General features: G+C 46.8%; 5 protein-coding genes across 9 annotated transcripts in view; 3 read left to right on the top strand and 2 right to left on the bottom strand.

Moving 5' to 3' along the window:
• The first annotated feature begins 273 nt into the window (after positions 1-273).
• Positions 274-4,219, top strand: eif6 (eukaryotic translation initiation factor 6). Its single transcript, XM_029150777.2, has 7 exons — positions 274-410; positions 678-814; positions 1,081-1,166; positions 1,286-1,461; positions 2,186-2,362; positions 2,631-2,815; positions 3,442-4,219. Exons 2-7 carry the CDS (start codon positions 708-710, stop codon positions 3,449-3,451), a joined length of 741 nt encoding a protein of 246 aa, XP_029006610.1. The 5' UTR covers positions 274-410; positions 678-707; the 3' UTR covers positions 3,452-4,219.
• A 285-nt stretch (positions 4,220-4,504) lies between these two features.
• map1lc3a (microtubule-associated protein 1 light chain 3 alpha) lies at positions 4,505-9,708 on the bottom strand. The gene is made up of 4 exons (XM_029150778.2): positions 9,495-9,708; positions 7,817-7,872; positions 7,093-7,199; positions 4,505-6,105 (listed from the first exon to the last, which is right to left on the bottom strand). Exons 1-4 carry the CDS (start codon positions 9,532-9,534, stop codon positions 5,943-5,945), a joined length of 366 nt encoding a protein of 121 aa, XP_029006611.1. The 5' UTR covers positions 9,535-9,708; the 3' UTR covers positions 4,505-5,942.
• A 197-nt stretch (positions 9,709-9,905) lies between these two features.
• Positions 9,906-11,847, bottom strand: dynlrb1 (dynein, light chain, roadblock-type 1). The gene is made up of 4 exons (XM_029150779.3): positions 11,689-11,847; positions 11,384-11,459; positions 11,056-11,223; positions 9,906-10,672 (listed from the first exon to the last, which is right to left on the bottom strand). Exons 1-4 carry the CDS (start codon positions 11,689-11,691, stop codon positions 10,629-10,631), a joined length of 291 nt encoding a protein of 96 aa, XP_029006612.1. The 5' UTR covers positions 11,692-11,847; the 3' UTR covers positions 9,906-10,628.
• A 195-nt stretch (positions 11,848-12,042) lies between these two features.
• Positions 12,043-17,487, top strand: ssuh2.1 (ssu-2 homolog, tandem duplicate 1). 2 transcript variants are annotated; one of them, XR_003785944.3, is made up of 12 exons: positions 12,043-12,382; positions 14,213-14,308; positions 14,377-14,461; positions 14,536-14,665; positions 15,375-15,435; positions 15,534-15,658; positions 15,731-15,793; positions 15,871-16,117; positions 16,185-16,277; positions 16,354-16,459; positions 16,532-16,639; positions 16,728-16,759. XR_003785944.3 is itself a non-coding variant. In XM_029150775.3 (12 exons), the coding sequence occupies exons 1-12, from the start codon at positions 12,358-12,360 to the stop codon at positions 16,860-16,862; spliced, it is 1,107 nt and encodes a 368-aa protein (XP_029006608.1). In that variant the 5' UTR covers positions 12,069-12,357; the 3' UTR covers positions 16,863-17,487. The 2 variants fall into 2 exon arrangements, 1 of the variants encoding a protein (XP_029006608.1); XM_029150775.3 differs by having other exon boundaries at positions 12,069-12,382; positions 15,871-15,950; positions 16,728-17,487.
• Positions 17,488-18,009: 522 nt separating this feature from the next.
• The window catches only part of si:dkey-49n23.1 (semaphorin-3D), a 27,812-nt gene continuing 26,339 nt past the window's right edge, over positions 18,010-19,482 (top strand). For all 4 annotated transcript variants that reach the window (XM_029150810.3, XM_029150809.3, XM_029150808.3 and 1 more), the window contains exon 1: positions 18,010-18,202. The gene's annotated coding sequence lies outside the window, so the exon portion shown is untranslated. The remainder of the gene's footprint in view (positions 18,203-19,482) is intronic.

The following is a 19,482-nucleotide window of genomic DNA, read 5'->3' as shown; positions in this document are numbered from 1 at the left end:
GTGTCACAAAAACACGTGAAAGCTGAATATGAGTCATTTATAAATAAGGAAATAATAAACAAATGTTGGTGTGGCTCTAATTATGTTTTGTTTAAAATCTGTGTAATCATAAAAACAAAAATATTTCACAAAATCGGCTAAATAAATTATATATAAAGTCTAAACACAAGATACTTGTTGAACAGTTGCATACAAACCGCTACACAACAAAAACAGACAGTCCTAATAAACTAAACCACTGTGGGGCATCAAAAATATTTAAACGCCACAAAAACCTTTTATTGAATAAAGACCGAATTCGTCATGACGTCTCGTGCGTCTTTACGTCATAACGTCAACGTCCTGACGTAAACACGTGGGGAGAAAGGAAACTCAGCCACGCTCGTTTGGAGGCCACGAACTTTATTCCGGTACTTTTTCAGTTTCTTGGTTACTGTTTGTGTTTATCTATTCACATTTAAGCGCTAATTGAGAGAATGTGGTTTTGCTGATGAGATGTTTGTTTATCTGACACGTTTCTGTTTTCCGCTGCTGAACTAGACTTGCTAGGAACTAGCTAGACTGCTAACATGATAGCTCTGAAGTGTCACGTTGTTAAACTCGTATCTGTCCTTTTAAATAAACTGTTTCACGAACTGTGTTTAAACGGAGTGCTGAACATGTTTGTGGTGTTCTAGGATCAGAAGTTAAGCGTCGTCTCCGTCATCATGGCTGTCAGAGCATCGTTTGAGAAAAACAACGAGATCGGCTGCTTCGCCAAGCTGACGAACACGTACTGTCTGGTGGCCATTGGAGGTTCGGAGAACTTCTACAGGTGAAGGTCCACTTCTTCACATACCCGTCACATACACACACACACACAGCGGCCGTTAGCATGTGCAGCATATAGAGCTAGCCTGTAACCTCTTAGCTGGTGATGGTGGAATGAAGAAAACGACAATGCACGTTAATGTATATACGATAGGATTTCAGATTTAGGAGCCACAGACATTGTATCTGCCACTGTCCTTGGTAAATTTCCCTCTGGAGGGTTAAAGCCCTATCTTTTGTCTTTGACTGTGTTGTGTTGCTTGTGATCAGTGTGTTTGAAGGGGAGCTGTCAGAAACCATCCCAGTGGTCCATGCGTCCATAGCCGGGTGTCGCATCATTGGGAGGATGTGTGTGGGTGAGTACAGCAAACGAGCAGCAATCTTCTTTAAATCGTCAGGAGCGGTTTGCTCACCTACCTATTTTACCATAACAAACTCTTGTGTTGCTAATAAATTGTTTGTTCATCACAATCAGGAAACCGTCACGGCCTTTTGGTCCCAAACAACACAACCGATCAGGAGCTGCAGCACATCAGAAACAGTCTGCCAGACTCTGTGAGGATCCAGAGGGTGGAGGAGAGGCTGTCTGCTCTTGGTAACGTCATCGCCTGCAACGACTACGTAGCGCTGGTTCATCCCGACATTGACAGGGTGAGAAACACAATCTGGGTCGTTTTGTGATCCGAGTCAGAGGTGTACATGTGTGTACTGATTCATTCATTCAAGATTCAAAAAACTTTATTAATTCGTGAGGAGCACCCTTCGCTGTCACAGAGGTAGGGACATCAAAAATAAGAATGCTAACACATCTACGCACACTCACATCTAATTACCAGCTAAAGTTTTATTATACATCAGATCAACCCTTACAGACAGAGGGGGAGTTGTACAGGCTGATGGCACCGGTAGGAAGGTTCTCCGGTAGCGTTCTGTGGAGAACCTAATACTGATCAGCTGTGGCTGAAGGTGCTCCTCTGTCCAGCCACACACTGTAGGGGTGGAGGTGTTGTCTATAGAGAGGAGTTGAACCAGCATCCTCCTCTCAGCTACAGCATGTAGGGGGTCCAGCTCCACCCCCAGAACAGAAAAAGCCCTCCTGATCACTTAGTCCAGTCTGTTACTGTCTGCTACATTCATGCTGCTGCCACAGCAGACCACAGCGTAAAAAACGACGTAAAAAAATATGCCAATGAGAGAAATTCCCATGTACCTGATTTTTAAATATTAGGACTAAACTAACATCTTAAGGACATTAAGTCTTGGACCACAGCGGTGCAGGGATCCAGAGTTGCAGTCCTATGGCTGAGTAACAGTTAGATTAGTCACTTGAACGTCATCCATCTCTCACTGCCTTTTCCCTTTGTCTCCTGTTCAGGAAACGGAGGAGATCATTGCAGACACACTGAAGGTGGAGGTTTTCCGTCAAACGATAGCAGAGCAAGTTCTGGTCGGCTCGTACTGCGCATTCAGCAACCGGGGTGGCCTCGTCCACCCTAAGACGTCCATAGAAGACCAGGACGAGCTTTCGTCTCTGCTCCAAGTTCCCCTGGTGGTGAGCTTCTGCAGCTACCTTCATGACAGCTGTTGGTCATTTTCAAATGTTTACTCTCACACAGTGTTGAGTTCTTCGGATGCACATGATCTGTTAAATGTCAAATGGCAAAATTATTTAGAGCAGTTTGTCTTGAAACACTGAAATCCAGCACTAATCAAATAAGTCTTCATCTAGATTCTCAGGCCTAAGTTCTGAAAATGGGGCAAGTGTTGAGTGAACCTGCTCCTCGCTGAGACTTTTACGTTAAAGCTGGCTTCCTGTGCAGGCCGGCACAGTTAACCGGGGCAGTGAGGTGATTGCGGCGGGGATGGTGGTGAACGACTGGTGCGCGTTCTGTGGCCTGGACACCACCAGCACAGAGCTGTCCGTCATCGAGAGCGTCTTCAGACTCAGCGACACGTCGCAGCCCTCGGACTTCGCCACCAGCATGAGGGACTCGCTCATCGACAGGTGAATATAGCAGAGCTTTGACTGCAAACGGGTCGAATGTAAAGTCAGGTCCCATTAGTAACGACCAGACCCCGATTATTCATTGTAGCACTCAGACTTCACACAGTGCCTCATTAAGATGCGCTGCATAAAATCATCATGTGTGATACTTGCTTCGTCGCAGCCTCTCCAGATTCTGCTGTTCACAAGCAGCCGTCTGGTTCTCTTACAACTCCTCACTACTTGGAGCCTAGATTAACAACACTATTCAGTGGATCAGGACTGACCTGATTCACATTGGGCCACTTGATAAGAGACACAGAACAGGTCGGCCAAAAAAAGGACAGCAGCTGAGAGATTTATGTATTTTACAAACATGACCCACGAAGATCAGAACCGAGTGTTAAGGATTGGTGAAATTTTAGAAATGCTTCATAATTAATAACTGGCTTAATTTGTTGTGATGCTTCAGAGTGATTAAAAGTGCACTGAAGAGACGCAAATCTGAAAACTCAACCAGCTGATCGGAATCAGAGCAAAGTGTTTGTTATCTGTTTTTTGTTGATGCTGTAGTTAGAGTTTCAGGAACAGTGAGCCAGTAAATGTAGGTCTGTAACTTCACCCACCTCCTGCTCTGCCTCCCTCAGCATGGCCTAAGCCTCATCTGCGGTGTCCTGCTGAAAGGAGCTCAGCTGCAGTTCAACCAGCCTCAAACAAGAGCTCAACAATCTGCTGGACCTCGTCAGCGTACACGCTCCCTCCACACGATGTGGCTCCCTCTGCAGCCGCATAACATTCATTGTGTGCTCTCTTTTTTTTTTTTTCCAACGCTTCCTAAATCCTCCTGGTGGCGTCAGTCAGTTTCAGATCAGAGAAAAACCCCGCAGTCAAAACAGGTACAGCTTCCGCATCCACCACTTCCTGTTCAGTTTACATTCAAGACAATGAAGACAGTCGTTGTTCGTGTAGTGATGTTTGCTAAAGGCCTTTTGTTTCATCAAGGAACACACTGTGTGAAAGTGCAGTTAGATACTGGAGAAGCTAACCTGCCTGGCGCTAAAGTAATGGCAGGTTCCAAAGAGCAACAGTATCCATGTCTGTTTCCATCAACTCGGTTTAAATCAATTACTTTTGTGCCTGTATCATTAAAAAGTCCCAGTTTAAAATAGCGTGTAATCTGTTCTGGGTGGAGACAGTGTCGGCAGCAGTTGTAGAGGTTTCTAATTTCTTTATTAACTCTAATACATGATATCTGAATAGCTGAATGACAAGCCGCTGTTGAATTTGTGATGAAATCTCATATAAAGTATACTGAAGCTTTAGGTGAGGCTTTGTGACAGCAGACGACACTGAAGCTCAGCCTTTGGGTTTTACTGTAACAAATCACGCCTCATCTGTAAAATGTAATAAATTGTCCTGTTTTTATCTGGTTGATGCGGTTCATTCATGAAACCAGAGAAAATTACTGACAGCTGAGTCTCTGTGTTTCAGATTTGGGAAGGAGGAAAGTGGTTTGAAGCTATACTGTTACTTCAATAACCCACAGACAACATAGGTCTGTGTTTACGCTTAATATTTACATAAAGACAAATTCTTCTCAGTTTGATCCTTAGGGTTCATCCACTTGGACTGAAGTATGTAAGCTGGTATGAAACGGAACATCCATATTCATGTGTGTTGACGTTTTCCTGCAAAAAGGACAACACGGCATTTAAAGGCAACTTTTTAGTATTTATTGGCAAATGCTTTGAATCAGGTTGTAGCACACTATGTACACCCGACCAATCGACACAGTGAGGATGAAGAAAACACGATGCAGCTCCTTCGTATGATCAGATCCACACGCTGCTTTCAAACGTACACAGATGCGTAGTTTCAGTTTTTGGTTTGGGAAACATCAAGAAAAACAGTTTTCCTAAAACAGTACAGTCATATTTGTAGCATAAAATCAAAACACGTTTATCTTAAAAAAGGTGAAAACATGCCAAGTTTGTAGTGCATCACAACATCTATGAAGTGTAACAAAGGCAAACAGATGAAGCAGCAGAGCAGCAGCAGCTCTGCACAAGAGGAGATACAGAACAAGAGAATCCTTGTATAGATACAGTAATTCCTACAAAATCCTAAGCCAACTCCTTTTTTATACTTCATTTATGTGCAAAAGAAGCTCATTGATTTCTACATTAAATACATTTTATTATGTCTAAAGCTCAACTCTATGCTACCATGACACGCGGCTTCTTTACAAGCTGTAACACGAGGCCGGGAGGAGAAACGACATTCCAGCTCAGATCTGATTCCATCCTGGCGTCGGCGCTGCTCAGAACGCTGAAGGACATCACACTGCTGGCACCTGCCGCTCCGGCCGAGAAGCAGAGGCATCCCTGCACCAACATTCACACTCAGAGTAACACAGAGCATGAAATGTGATCAGCTGAGTCTGCTTCACCAAACTGGGTGAGGAGGGAGCAGTGCTGTGTGCAGACGCGTGAGGACCCAACATGGCTGCTGGGCTCATGGGCCAAAGCTGCGAGGACGTGAACAGGGTGCGTGCACAGCCGATGCTAACAATGTTTTCAGGGTTACGGTCACATTCAGCCTGATTGTCAGGGCGTCTGGAGCAGGTCGACAAGTTGAGCCTGAGGTGCATGAGAACCGGCTACGTAACACACACTACAGCTAATGTCTCAAACTAAAGACTAGAAGTAGAAACTAAAGAGTTTAAAGGGTTAGAAGGTAAAATATCATCTAGCTTGAGAGTACGAGCATTGGATTATTAAGGATCTAACTTCGTTAGCTGAACCTGTTAGTGTTCATTTCATTCTAGGATAAAAACTGGTGACTAGTGCTGCGGGACAACTTTACTGCCAGCAGAGAAGCGGCTCTTCTGTTCCACCCGTTCAACACAGGAGAGAAAACAGGAGTAGAACCACTGACGTGAGACATGCAGGATGTTCCTCTGAATTGTGTTGCTACTTAACTGACCGATATGAAGAAGGTGCTTAACTATGAGTGAGGGGACCTGTACACGGGTGCTGCAACAAAGTGGAGTGGATCCTAAAGTTCTGGTCGGTTCTGACACTAAACACCTCTCCTTTCCCATCACGCATCCCCCCTCCCGCTCTCCCAGCGACCAAACCCTCCCTCCCTAGCAGCCGAAGGTCTCCTGCGAGGCGTAGACCATGTAGAGGAAGCCGTCCTCGTCTCTCTCCTGCTCGTAGATCTCAGAGATGGGCGTGGACACCGACACCATGCTGTGCTGGTTGACCAGCAGGAAGAAGGCCTGGGTGGGGTTCAGCTGCAGCCGGCGCCTGGAGTGAGAGAGGACGGAAGCAGCCAGTTGTAATGTGTCATCATCTCCTGAAGATACATCATGTGTGTTTAGTCTCTGATTCCTGGTCTCATTTCATACTGTAGCTAAATGAATGTTGCGGGATTTGTGATACGGCAGAAACAGGAATGACAGCGTTGTGTTTATTCATAACGTGTGTGTGGAAGCTGAATCATCAGTGACTCATCACAATCTAAAGTGACCCTCATTTACACAGAGATCTCACTAAACGCGTCTCATCCGCAGCCTGGGATCCACTGCACTGATGGATGATGAAGCAGAACAAGCCATGGTTTAATGAGATTTCCTGCCATTTCCATTAGTGTCAGCTCCAATTACAATGATCAATACTGAGTCAATGTGATCACAAGAAGCTCCGTTCGTCCCTTTCATTACACTGCTTCATTATTCCTCTGAGGAAAATAAAAGGCTTCTCTTTCCACTCACTGCTAGGAGTTAAAGGCTGCATCAGCCAAACAGGAAGCACCTGCATGCGGAGCGTCTGCGAGCCAATCAGAGCGCCCGGAGGAAATCAGACCAAAACAGGCCAATGGCAGAGCAGCACCGAGAACAGGGACCAACCCTCTCATACCTGTCCGGCACACAGCGGTCCAGTAAAAGGAGGCTACAGTGGCGTCAGGGTTCCTTTGGAGGAAACTGCTCACGATCAGAAATCGTGAAGTGAAAACGAGCCCAGCTGCATCGCTCTGTGGCCGATGAAACTACAGCAGGTCCTTTCAGCGATTCACCCCTTAGACCTCACACAGCTGCTCAGTTTACGCCCCATGACCCTCAGAACAGACTCACAGAACGAGCCTAGAACCTGACATCGCTCTACAACATTCGCCAGGAATCTAACAGCACACCGGTGCTTTCTGATGGTGACTAAAGCGGCCCGATTCACACTCCTGCAGGTCAAATGCTTTGATCCGTTTGGTTCTGGCTGAGTGTGTGAGGCCGTCTGTACCTGATGATCTTGACCAGCTCGCTCATGTTGACGTGGTCGGGTACCAGGAACTTGGTCTTGTCCAGAACAGGCAGCTGCTTCTCTCCCTTATACCTCTCAATGATCACCTGCAGCCGCCACAACACAAACACAGAATCAGGCTCATTCTGCTCCTTTAAGCGTTTCATGAAGCATAAATATACCAGAATACAATCCACCTACAGTTACTAAGAGTTAGGGTTTATGGTTTATTGTATTACTGCTACTTTTACTCTCAACACATGTGCTTGACACTCACTAATAAAAAGACAGTTGCTATTTCCCAAAGCATGAAAGAGTTGACGCCTACAATCAGCTCACGGAGAAATAGGCTTCACACATTAAAGCAAATGAGTTTTAAACCATTTCCATCAGTGGTGGTTGTGTAGCACTTCACATTTTTATGCCATAAATCTTCACCTTCACATTTGCACACGTGCCTCAGTGACCACATCACATTCACATCTGAAGGAGCGTAAGCGTATGTGTGAACTAGTGCACATCTTTCTGACAGGCGTGTGTGTGTGTGTGTGTGTGTGTGTGTGTGTGTGTGTGTGTGTGTGTGTGTGTGTGTGTGTGTGTGTGTATGCGTATGCGTGTGTGTGTGTGTGTGTGTGTGTGTGTGTGCATGTTTGTGCGTGTGCGGGTGTGTGAGCATGTGTGAGTGTGTGTGAGTGCATGCATGTTTGTGTGTGTGTGGACTTACAGGGATCTTGTTTGGGTGCTGCTCACGGATCTGCTGGACTTCTTTGCACCGGTCGGCTGTAGGTACCAAGAGACACACAGATAAAACATCTTCAGATGCTCAGTCTCAGTCAGAGTTAGAAAGTTGTTGCTGTTCCCATTTTTTATTGCCGTTAATTTAAGACCAGTGGTCCGACTTCAATAAAATGCCATCTACAGGTCCATTCTTGGTGCTGGATCTAGTTTCTGTCAGACAAACGTTGTTGAAGTTCAGATTGAAATGTAAAAGCGGCTCCAGCATTTAGCCAGTGTCCCACAGCTGGAGCTTTGATAATGGCTGGTCCTGCTGTTATCGTGGGCCCTGATCCGTGTTCTGTTACCATAATCATTTTAATCTAGGATCTGTTACAGTCTGCCATTTCATTGAAATCAGACATCCCGTTCTCTTAAGGCTACTCTTGCTGGGAACCTTTACAATGACTCGACAACATTGTGGACTATGATTCTGACTGTTGGGCTTCGTGTGGATGAAGGAATCTCAGCCATTCTCCAACAGGTAGTGTCGCTATGAATTTGAATTTTGTTAATAAATTACACCGTGACCACGTCTCTGTTCTCACATTCACCCTTTTCCATATAATTGCTGTTTGTATCACATGGACTGTGCACAGCGAGTGTTGAGCCGCTCTCTCTTGTCAGCGCCTGCTTGAACTCGCACTAGTTCTACACCTGCCTGCTCTCAATGTGCTTCCACTCAGAGCAACAGTGATGTGGGAACGCTTCCTTCGTTTACACCTCGGCCCTTTTTCCTTCCCTTCCCAGTCAGAGAAACTGTTGATAATTGCCACAAAATAAATGCTTTTAACAAATTATACCATGGGATTATTCTGCAGATTAAATTTGAAAGCCCACACGAATGAGATAATCCAACATTAAAGTCGTGTTTTCTGTGTATAATCCTCTTTGATGGCGCTTTGCCACCTAAAACCACCACCTAGTTTCAGATCTGGCTTCCTGCCTATTTAATCGTCCCATCATGTAAAACACCCGACACAGTAATTGCGCATTATCACCACTAATCATTCTGCAATTACTGCGTGAGCATGAACTAAGGTGAACCCGGTTTACTGCTCCCTCACTTACGCTGAGCCTGTATCTGTGCTTCTTGTGCCTCATGTCTCCGTATGTCCAGTTTATGCAGTTCACAGAACCGAGCTCCTCCCCGCACTCAGATAAAAACATAAGGGTCACGAACACGTGTCGGGCTCATGTGTCGACACATGTTGTCGTTTGGAGCAAACAGTGGTGGTGAACGGCTCCAGTGGTGCAGGCCTGTGGAGCTAATGTGCCACCGACCCAGATGGCGTTTGGACGTAAGCAGCCAAACACGTGACCTAAAACCTGGTTCTAACGTGACAGCGTCGACGGCATCAAGTTGCACTTTTTTCCTTGTAGATCGGCTTCAAAATCTGCCTGGACGAATAACTGTCTTAAACTGTTGGTAACGCGCTTTTAATGCCTTAATGTCACTATCGGTCTGAGACCCAACGTCGATTTCTAAACAGCTGACAAACACAAGCGGAGGCTGTAACTAGCTAACAGACGTGTAAACACCGTGTCAGTACAGCAGGCAGGCTAAGCTAGGCGGCTAACAGCGCCGCTAGCTAACGCACCGTAGCGTTAGCCTCCGCGCCTCTTACCGAACGTCCTCCTCTGTTTAAAGGGCCTGTCGGACGGCATGTTGCTCCGGCGGGCGGCGCGTCGTGGGCTGGTTACCGGGCTCCGCGGCTCTTTTCAGCGCTAGCAGCGTCTGCGCTGGTTCCTCTGCTCTGAAACCGTCCGCACAAACAAAGCAAGTAAACCGAGGCGATGGCGTCACCGTCGGGATTTAAAGGAGACGCTCGACTTCAGCCTCCGTTATTAACGGTGATTAGAGGCGTAATGAAGCATTAAGTACTAACTACTCCAACTGGAATGGCGTTATTTCATGACTAACATTTTATGTTTTATTTTATAACCAAGTTTCAAGTCAATGTTCAAGATCAGATAAACAAACAGCTTAATATTTTTTGCCAAGAGCCTATTTTTTCTTTAATCATCAATTCACTTAATACAACACATTCAATACCTTTTATTGTGTACGAATGACAAGATGTGATGCAACTACGCATGTTGTTTAGGGACATGCAACAGATGTTATTCTTTAATAACATTCACCTCAGAGACATCCAAAACATAACATTGAGTTTTTTTATATACTACATTTTACTCTAGTGTTACGAGTTTGTTACACCTCTCAAACTAAATGCATACATAATGTATAACACAAAACAATACACAAATCATTTATACTTGTTTAATTTGTTACAAATGATCAACAAAAAGGGAATTGGAAGTAGCAGTGTTTGCTTTGTAAATCACTGAAATACTGTATTTCCAACAAAATGATACATAACAAGTCTGTGAATGGACATCTTCAAACCTTCCAATGAGTTGTGGTCTCTTGCATATTGTACACTAAGTAGACAAATGTCCAGTAAAGTCCAGTACCTCTGCCACAGACATTTGAACTGTTCTGTATTACTCCTGCAACAGTTATGAAAATAACTCAAGGAAATGTACCCAATCAGAATTGGAATGCTAAAATATGGAAAAATAAGTAATTTGCCTGCAAAGTGACTGTTATATGATTCATGCCTTTTGTTGCCCTGTCTTCATGTCTTTACACAGCAAGTGCATATCAAGTTTCGGTTAAACGGGTTCTTCAGATTTAGCGAGACAAAAATTTGGCGTTTTTTAAATATAAAAGACAAGTTAGTGAGTCTACAGCAGATTCAGTCTGATGGGTTCTGTATGACGATCAAGAAGTAGTCCTTATCTGTGAAGACAAAAGGCAAAATAGTTGGAACCCATGTAACAGTTGTGCATTAAAAAAGGAATAACTTTAGTGAAATGCAGCGCTCTAGGGATAAATGAACAGTCAAAGTAAAGGCTGAAACGGCAGTAAGAGAAGAACACAAAGAAACAACAAAGCTACTTTTCACATTTAAAATCTTGAAACATTTACATTTTTATTTAGACTTCTACTTGCAATTTGTTAGTTTTGTCTTTTTAAATAAGTGGGGACCTTTCTGCTTTTGTCAAAGCTATGGAATTACAAGTAAATGCAGTAACATATTTAAATGACATGTGTATTCTTCTTTCTATACTAAAATGACTTCAAGCAAGTGCTGCAATTTCCAAAATTCGATCCTTGCTCACCTGGAGCAATCATGATCTCATTCTTCTTAGAGCGGACTCGCAGGAAGGTGAGGTCATTCTGGGGGTCAATGTCTCTTACAGTGCTTCTGGCCTTCATTACCAGCTGGTGGATCAGTCCTGCATACTGCACAGTGCTGGAGTTGTCCAGAGTCGTCTTGATGGGAATTCCTATTGGAAAAGCAGGGATAGTGTAATGCAGTGACGTCATACACGTAGTCTAGACCATCAAACACAGAGTCATAATGCTTAACGTCATAACTCATTAAGAAACCTGTCTGACTAACACAGTAATCTCTTTGCTTAAAGCGTCCTAATGCAGTAGATGTACCTTCGGAATTGACGATGATAATTCCCTGTACTCCCTTCTGAGTCTGAATCCTCTTCAGTGTTTCCTCTACTTCAGCCTGAAAATGCAAACAACCGTTAGCATCGTTACATTTAGGTGGTTTATGCACTGAAACTCCACAGGACAACACAAAGTAACATCAAAAAGTCTAAACGCTAGACGGTATTATGCCGACAACGCCCGGCTAGCTGTAACATGCTAGCCCCGATTAGCATCTCACTAGCCTCACCTAAACGTAAACATGGATAGAACGACTAAATGCGCACGAGGCAGTGGTGACAACCTACCATTATGACTATTTGATTTAAACCAGTAATCTGCTGATCCTAGACAGCTAACAGTTAACGCTAGCAGTCCTGTTTTGTTGCTGGGAGAAGACACCTGAAGTAAACTTCCGGTTCACTTCTTCTTCGTTTGTTGTTTCGTAGCCAACAAGGAGCTTCTCCGGCGTTTTGCTGCCCCCTTTTGCTTTTAAATATGGAGTACTTCATTAGAATTTCGAAAGAGGTAGAAGAATCACACTTTGTACTATGTAAACATCCTGTGGCAGGTTTTGTGAGCACGTAGCTGCATCTCAGGTGGGTTCAGTTATTCGGAGATACTTTTGCATTTGGGGGACTAGAAGCTTCTACTATCAATTATGATTTTTTTTTAATTGTGACTAGAACAAAGGCCACCACGGTTTCGTTCAAAATAAAGCTGGACGTGCGCACTGCAGGTCAGGAGGAGAAAAAACCTCAACCTTTAAAGTCTCACTAAGTTCATAAAAAAACTTTAAATTCGGTATGTAAAGATCTGGAAAACATGTGATTCCAGACCGTTAATTACCTGCGCAAAATTATTTAGGTATTTTCTACTAATATTTCCACACTATTGAAGCTTTAATTGTGAAAATCTTTAACGGATACAGTTAACGTAATGAGCGTTTGACGTTAAACGAGTGAAGCTCAGGAGACATGGACGGTAAAGACGAAGAGCTGGGTGAGCTGCTATCATTCATTTAAACCCGAGGGACGAAAGATAATCCGAACGCGATACATGCTTCGTTAAGCGACGCAGGGTCCGGTTCGGGCTCGTTTCTGCGGGACCGTTTTCCACCTGTAGACTCAGTCTGTGTTTTAGTTAGTTCACAGCAGTCGTTGTTTTACATTATTAAACCAATTACGTGTCAGTTTGCTATAAATGATGAATAAGCTTTTATTATTATTATTATTATAGACAGTGAGTTTTGAATGATTGTGGTTCACTATATATTTAGTTTAGGTATAATTTGTAATGAAGTCTTTTAAAATAAACATTTTTCCCAAACCTTTAACTTTGCTTTAACTTCATTCTTGGCAGCGTCTTTTGAGCTGTTTCCTTCAGTGGATTTGTCCCTGGAAGCTTTGCTGCTGTTTAACTACTGCTACCAGTGACGCACTGGTTCGACAGCTGTGGACTGTTTATTCCCAGTTAGTCGCACCTTTTTCGCGTGCGCGGTTTGTGATCCTCACATTGAATGTTGGTCATTGTTTATTTAAGGTTTATGTGACGCATTGTTTAGCTCTAGGTTCTAGGTTCCATTTCTTCACCTTCTTCCTCCCTCTCGCATAACATTCCTGATTCCTCTCCCTCTTAATGACTTTATCTCCCTCCCTCGCCTTGGTTCTGTCCCACTGGGTCCACCTCAGCCCAGATCTTTGTGGGGAAACACCTTCCCGCTGGTATTTTTATCTCTCAGACGGAGGCATTGTTTACGGTCCAACAGAAGTTCACGGCTGTATTTTTATGTGCGAGGCTGCACAGAACCCAGTCAACACAAAAACAGTGTGCTGTTTGTTTGAAAGTGTTTGTTAAAAGGCTGCACGGTGCCTCGGAAGTGTCTCAATCAAGGCACCATTGTGTATATGTATGTGATATTACAGTGTTGTATGAAAGCGCTGTGTGCGTTGCCCCTGGACTCCACCTGTACCTGCTGCTCACGGGCAACACGCATGTGGCAGCTGCTGGACATGTGGGACGGAACCAGAACTAGAGATGCAGGTTTGACAGATTTCTCAAAAGCCTAGAGGACAATTTAGAACAGAAACGAGGTTTGTCTCAGAATGCGGGAGGTCCCGACAATCGCTGTCATTCCAGTCAGTTGTTGCTGCTCTGTGATTCCAAAACTTGGCCATGTGTCAGTTTCCTTGGATGTGACCTGAAGATTATGGGATGCATCCAGCCTTCTGTGTGGTTTCTGTGAATGATAAAATCCATTTGTCTGCATCTCTTTGGAGTTTAGCCAATAAAACGAAGGAATCCAAAGATTAGAAACGGTTGAATGCTGCGTGGACCCTGACAGAAATAGAGCCTCATATCTCTTCATCTGGGAGGTTCAGGTAAACTAGGCAGTAAATCTCACACAGTGACAGCTGAATACACGCAGCTCTGACCCTCCTGTAATGAATAAAGTTCAGGACAAAGAGAAAAACTCCACCAGTCTATTTCTGCCCACACGGAGCTGCCGGGCCTTTGGATCCATGTGAATAGAACAAAGCCACAAATCTGTTTGTCTTCACTCGGCGCTGCCACAGACTGATTAAACTGGGTCCCGATAACAAATGATCAACAATGAAAAGGCAGAATTAAAACACACAAGTAACAAAAACTGAAGCAGTGAATGTGCTTATCTGCTGCCTTCACCAGCCATTCAGCAGCGATGAGCGCAGACAAACACTGTCTGTCACAGGGCGGAGGAGGCGCCTCCACACGTGAGGACCTATTAGTGCTGTCTGTCTGACGGACGTGTGGTCTCGTTCAGTTGCTTGTGTTTCTTCCTGCGTCTTCCAGGTGCGTTTGACCCGAGCATCCCGGAGCAGGGCCCGTCCACGCCCCCTGCTGGCTGGCTGGACCATGTGCATGGATACAGGCCCCACAAAGCAGGAGGTCCGTGTTCGTCTCCTCCTCTGTCCTGTCTGTTAGGATTCAGGCCTCACGGTCATGTTTGTGTGTAGAGGAGGATGCCCCTCTGTACCCGCCGCCCCCGGCCTACAGCCCCCGGCCGGAGCTCAACAGGAACACCCTGGTGCCAAACATCAAGTAACCCATCACTGTGATCCACCTTAATGTGAAGCCCGTTAACGGCTACAGCAGCAGCGTGTTCGCTCCTGCAGGGTTCCCACCGTATCAGAGGAGGTGGCCAGAGACGCGCTGCTCAGGTTTGTGGCATCGAAATGGACGTACAGCACCAAGCCTGCGAGGGAGCTGACCTTCAGAGAGCTGAGGAGCAGCACCGTGTACAGGGTAGGAGCAGAGGAACACAGCGCCAACAGAACAACCCAGATCTGACGTCTGAGGTACAAGAGCGGGTAGAAGGAGGATCTGAGGGGTCAGAGGCGTCAGACAGACGCTGTGAAACCGCTGCTGCGAGCCAGAGTCAGAGCCAGAGTCAGAGTCAGAGTCTGAGTCAGAGTCTGAGCCAGAGCCTGAGTCTGAGCCAGAGCCTGAGCCAGAGCCAGAGCCTGAGTCAAAGTCAGAGTCAAAGCCTGAGCCAGAGTCAGAGCCAGAGCCAGAGCTTGAGTCTGAGTCTGAGTCTGAGTCTGAGTCTGAGTCTGAGTCTGAGTCTGAGTCTGAGTCTGAGCCAGAGCCAGAGCCAGAGCCAGAGCCAGAGTCAGAGTCAGAGTCAGAGTCTGAGCCTGAGCCTGAGCCTGAGTCTGAGCCAGAGCCAGAGTCTGAGCCAGAGTCTGAGCCAGAGTCTGAGTCTGAGTCAAAGCCTGAGCCTGAGTCTGAGTCTGAGTCTGAGTCTGAGTCTGAGTCTGAGCCTGAGCCTGAGTCTGAGTCTGAGTCTGAGTCTGAGTCTGAGTCTGAGCCTGAGTCTGAGCCTGAGCCAGAGTCCTCATTCCATCCTGACCTTCATCATTGTCCGCTTCAGTCCAGCTGTGCCCTGTTAAGATGAACAAATGCCACACAAACAAACTGCTGTTCATTCACTGACTGTGTGTTTGTGGTTCAGTACCGACTGGAGACCTACACTGAGACCAGAACCAGCGCCTGGCAGTTTGAGCCTTACAACGGTAAACCTCCTCTGAGGCTGAACAGGAATCCAGAGGCGACGCAGAGAGCGAGCTTCATGAGCTGCATGACCTTCATGAGCATCTGTCTCCTCCAACAGGTCAGACGGTCGATGGGCCTCAGTCCGGCACCAGTCCGCCACCCTGGGACGTCCCGGTGCCGGTGCCCCAGAGGTACAGCGACGTGGTGGAGCAGGTCCGTGTGCCCCACTCCTCCTTTGTGAAGGTGGGTTCTGTTCATCCAGCTGTTTTCACCTGGATGCTGTGGCTCCTGTTAAACCCACCGTGTGTGTTCCAGATGTGTCACCAGTGCAGAGGCTGCGGGAGAACGCGGTGCGTTGGCTGTGGCGGGAGAGGACAGGTAACGGTCCAACACCGAACCGGGCCGAGCCAGAACTCCAAGCACAACGCCAAGGTCTCCTCTTCTTTCCTCCTCAGAAACGCTGCACGTTCTGCCACGGACACGGTCGATCCAGGAAGAAGACCTGCACCTCCTGCCACGGCCGCGGCCGCCGGAGGTGGGAGTTCCTGCAAACGCGTGCTTTACGCTGTGGACAAAGTTCTGGGAGCCCAGAAGCTGCACAGACGTGGAGCCGGGCCCTCAGACGCTCAGGACCGCTTTGCTCTGGCTTCCACGCCTTGTTCTTGCCTCTGCCTCGTCCTCCGCTCTGCTGTCGCTGCTCAGGTTCCTGCCTGTTCCTCCCTGTGGCGGAGCTGCAGCTGGGCTGTGAGTAACGTGGTCTCTCCTCCAGGTGCTCCTCCTGCTCCGGACGCGGGTTCAAGACCTGCGCTGTTTGTCACGGCAGCCAAAACCTGCTTCACTTCATCCAGCTCACCGTCACATGGTCGGTGGAGGCGGCGCCGACAGATGCTCAGCATCTGCTCACATCTGTCCTCACGCCTGTGTGTTTGTGTGCGTAGGAAGAATAACTTGGAGGAGTTCATCCCCGACCGGCAGCCCGACTTCCCTGACAGGAAGTTTGACAAAGTCACAGGAGACCCGTTCTTCATAGACGAGAATGTTCTGGTAAACGCGAGCTCAGGTTTCCGCTTCTTCCGAGGCCTTGATTGAAGGCTGAGCTGCTCTCTGTTCTTCCAGGTTTATCCCATCCAGGGGTTCCCTGATCAGGAGATCTGTGATGTGTCAACGAGGCTGATTAACGAACACCTGAACCGCTTCAGCTGCACCAGCCGCATCCTGCAGCAGGTAAGAGAGTGGCCACCGGGGGGCGCTGTCTCTGCTCAGATCAGACGGAGCTTTATGTGGACATTTGACTGTTGTGTCTCCTGTGCAGCGTCAGACCATCGAGCTGGTGCCTCTGACTCACGCCTTCTACTCCTACAGCGGCAAAGACTACAGCTTCTTCGTCTACGGGACGGAGAACCGCGTGTTCACCTCCAAATACCCGTCTACCTGTGCCATCTTATAAAAGCTGGCGAGGCTGAAAACTCACACAGGGAAGAGGTCCGAGCCCGTCGGACTCCTGAGCCACAGAACCTGGACGAGTTCTAATGTGACTAAAATGAATACGAGACCAATGAACAGGGAATGATTAGCAGAACCGCTGCACTGGGACGAAGCTGGACAGGTGTAATAATAAAGTGACCATTGACGACCATTTACTACAAAAACAATCAAACAAAAACAAATCTCTGTTTCTCCCCATGAATCAGTTTCACCTGAAATTTTTTTTGTTTGTAAAAATGTTAAATTATTGATCGGACCTGTCGTGTGTGAAATGTTTAATCCTTCGTTTTGTCTCAGTTGTGAGTAAACGTTCTTTTTTGTGCGCTGAGCTTTAATCTCATGTAAGTTAAAGACAGTGAACATGAGACGTAATCATTTACTTTTGTATTTTACATTTACATTGTGACAAAGACGTGAATATAAACCATAATAAAGCCTCTGCTTTATAAATAAAGCTGCTGCTCAGAGTCTGACATAAACTGGTTCCTTTTGGTGATTCATTATCTTTGTTTTTCAGATCTTACAGTTTAACACTCAGGGACAAACCTTTCTGTTTATGACTTTAAATAAACACGTTGCTATCTTATTTACCGAACATTTTGTCCACGTCGTTCAGAAATGTTCCGTTTTTTGACTTTGGTGATTCTGATGACTTCTGCTTTTCCGTAAGAGCCCTTCACGTTGAGGCTCTGCCGCCGCTAGAGGGACCCCGAGATCACAAATGAGTGAGTGACGGGTCTGAGTGCATTCACGGACACAGTCCGCTGTGGGAAATGTAGGCGACAGGAGCTAAAAGGTTGACAAAGTCATTATATGGACATGCTGCGTATTCAGAAGTCGTGACCAACTACACAACAATCTTTGATCTTTATGTCAAAGTCAAATTCATCCTTTTATTTATTTTGATCGAACTGAACTGAAGTGAAGGACACTTGACAAAAGTAAGAGTAAGAGATGCAAGAGTAACTTCAGATCAGGTACAGGTGGGGAACTTGACAAGGCTTGGACACGATTCACAGTGAGCCGCCTTTTACTAGTCTTTAATTAGCATGACCTTAATGACTATAAAGTAACGCAACGCACGCGGAATGGGGAGTTTCCGAGCAGCACGTGAAGGCAGCAGCAGGCAGCGGAGGGACCGGGCTGAGGCTGCAGGAGTGGTTCCGCCGCCCGCTCACATGTCTGCACTTTGTTCAGAGACAGCGGAGCGTCCAGCTGAGCCGACACCGAACTGTATCACGTCCCGGATCCGGTGGCAGAACCGGGATCCCAGCGGAGCCGGACCCGAGACACAGAGTGACGGTGAGTCAGGAGCGTTTGTCCTGATGGTGTGGATGCGCTGGAGGAGACAGCGGTCCCTGAAGGCGACACCGTCCGTGTTAACAGATGTTGGTTGAGATGGAGCAGTAAAAACAGGTGATTGATTTACTGACGTCTGTCTGGTCTGAAGCGTCACGTCAGACAGACACTGGATCAGAATCAAACTGTGGCACGTTTTGTTTGTTCGTCCTCACGGTCTGTGGTCGTTGACGTGTTTGAGTTCGCTGCTTTGCAGACGTTTCCCAGTGAAACAGGATCTTCGTGCCGATTGGGTCCATGTTGGAGTTGGTGCCATCCTTTCTAGGTGCTAGCCTTTAGCATGACGTCACACGTTAAGCTGGGTCAGACTGGGCTCAGGTGCTGCCTCCCTCGCTCAGTGGGAGTAAACCTGCCATTGTCCAGCGCTTCCTGTTATGGACCGGGCCCAGCTGACAGCGGGCCGGTGCCGCTGCTGTTTCCTGCGTGTTGTTTCCTGTCGTATTGTGTCCATGTGATGCTGCTGCTCAGACACCTGTGACGCGGGTCTTTGGCTGAGGAGGCAGAGCGGTTGTCGGTTGAACGCCGACTCCTGAAGCTGAATGTGGGAATGGACGAAGGGAAGCGGTGTCAAAGATCATGATTTTCTTGAGTTCAGACTCACTCACTTTCACTTGTTGACAGTATGTTTATTTCTGTCTGAGCGTCCAGCTGCTCAGAGGCACCAGAGGGTCGAGGTTCTGGCTGTCACTACAGACCCGACCCGTTCGGATCAGCCCGCTGTGGTTGTGACTCGTCAGCCTCCAACCGTTGATGCAGGAAAAACCCAGCAACCGTGAAATCTAATTATGCAGAAAGCGGAGCAGAGCTAATGTTAAGGAAACTGATCCAAAACTGGACACAGATAAACAGGTTCTGACCCGGCGTGAAAAGATGGATTCTTATGGCTCTGATACGCTAAAAGCTTTTCCAACAGACATGATGTTCTCTGTGTTTCCCATCTGGAACCAGCTTTGTTATTACTGGACCCTCGGTGTGTCTTACTTTACCCGATCAAGGCTTGACACGCCACATCAGGACCGACCAGAACCGGGTCCAGGTTCTGGACAGAGAGGCTGAGAAACGAGGGAAACACTCTCACCGGTTCCCTTCACAGTCTGATCCATGAGCTGTAGGACCCTTTGAACTGGGAGCCAGAGGCTAGGGCCCGTCCGGGCCAGAACCGAACACACTCCCAGTGGTTTCTGACTGGAGGCCCTTAGTGGCTGCTGCTGCTCTGTAACCAC

Source organism: Betta splendens, chromosome 5, assembly GCF_900634795.4.
Source record: "Betta splendens chromosome 5, fBetSpl5.4, whole genome shotgun sequence".
NCBI classification, from domain to species: Eukaryota; Metazoa; Chordata; class Actinopteri; order Anabantiformes; family Osphronemidae; genus Betta; species Betta splendens.
This window is presented reverse-complemented; position numbering and strand designations above follow the sequence as displayed.

Excerpts from the sequence above, each read along its gene's own strand:
- dynlrb1 (XM_029150779.3), bottom strand. Across the intron at positions 11,224-11,383 it reads TATCATCGTCAATTCCGAAG|GAATTCCCATCAAGACGACT; the intron begins GTACATCTACTG and ends CTTTTCCAATAG. Across the intron at positions 10,673-11,055 it reads TGAGATCATGATTGCTCCAG|ATAAGGACTACTTCTTGATC; the intron begins GTGAGCAAGGAT and ends TTGTCTTCACAG.
- eif6 (XM_029150777.2), top strand. The coding sequence starts at position 708 with ATGGCTGTCAGAGCATCGTTTGAGAAAAACAACGAGATCGGCTGCTTC. Across the intron at positions 815-1,080 it reads GGTTCGGAGAACTTCTACAG|TGTGTTTGAAGGGGAGCTGT; the intron begins GTGAAGGTCCAC and ends GCTTGTGATCAG. Across the intron at positions 2,363-2,630 it reads TGCTCCAAGTTCCCCTGGTG|GCCGGCACAGTTAACCGGGG; the intron begins GTGAGCTTCTGC and ends CTTCCTGTGCAG.
- ssuh2.1 (XM_029150775.3), top strand. The coding sequence starts at position 12,358 with ATGGACGGTAAAGACGAAGAGCTGG. Across the intron at positions 14,309-14,376 it reads CAGGCCCCACAAAGCAGGAG|AGGAGGATGCCCCTCTGTAC; the intron begins GTCCGTGTTCGT and ends GTTTGTGTGTAG. Across the intron at positions 15,951-16,184 it reads CACGGCCGCGGCCGCCGGAG|GTGCTCCTCCTGCTCCGGAC; the intron begins GTGGGAGTTCCT and ends TCTCTCCTCCAG.
- map1lc3a (XM_029150778.2), bottom strand. The coding sequence starts at position 9,534 with ATGCCGTCCGACAGGCCCTTTAAACAGAGGAGGACGTTCG. Across the intron at positions 7,200-7,816 it reads AGCACCCAAACAAGATCCCT|GTGATCATTGAGAGGTATAA; the intron begins GTAAGTCCACAC and ends TGGCGGCTGCAG. Across the intron at positions 6,106-7,092 it reads GAGCTGGTCAAGATCATCAG|GCGCCGGCTGCAGCTGAACC; the intron begins GTACAGACGGCC and ends CTCTCACTCCAG.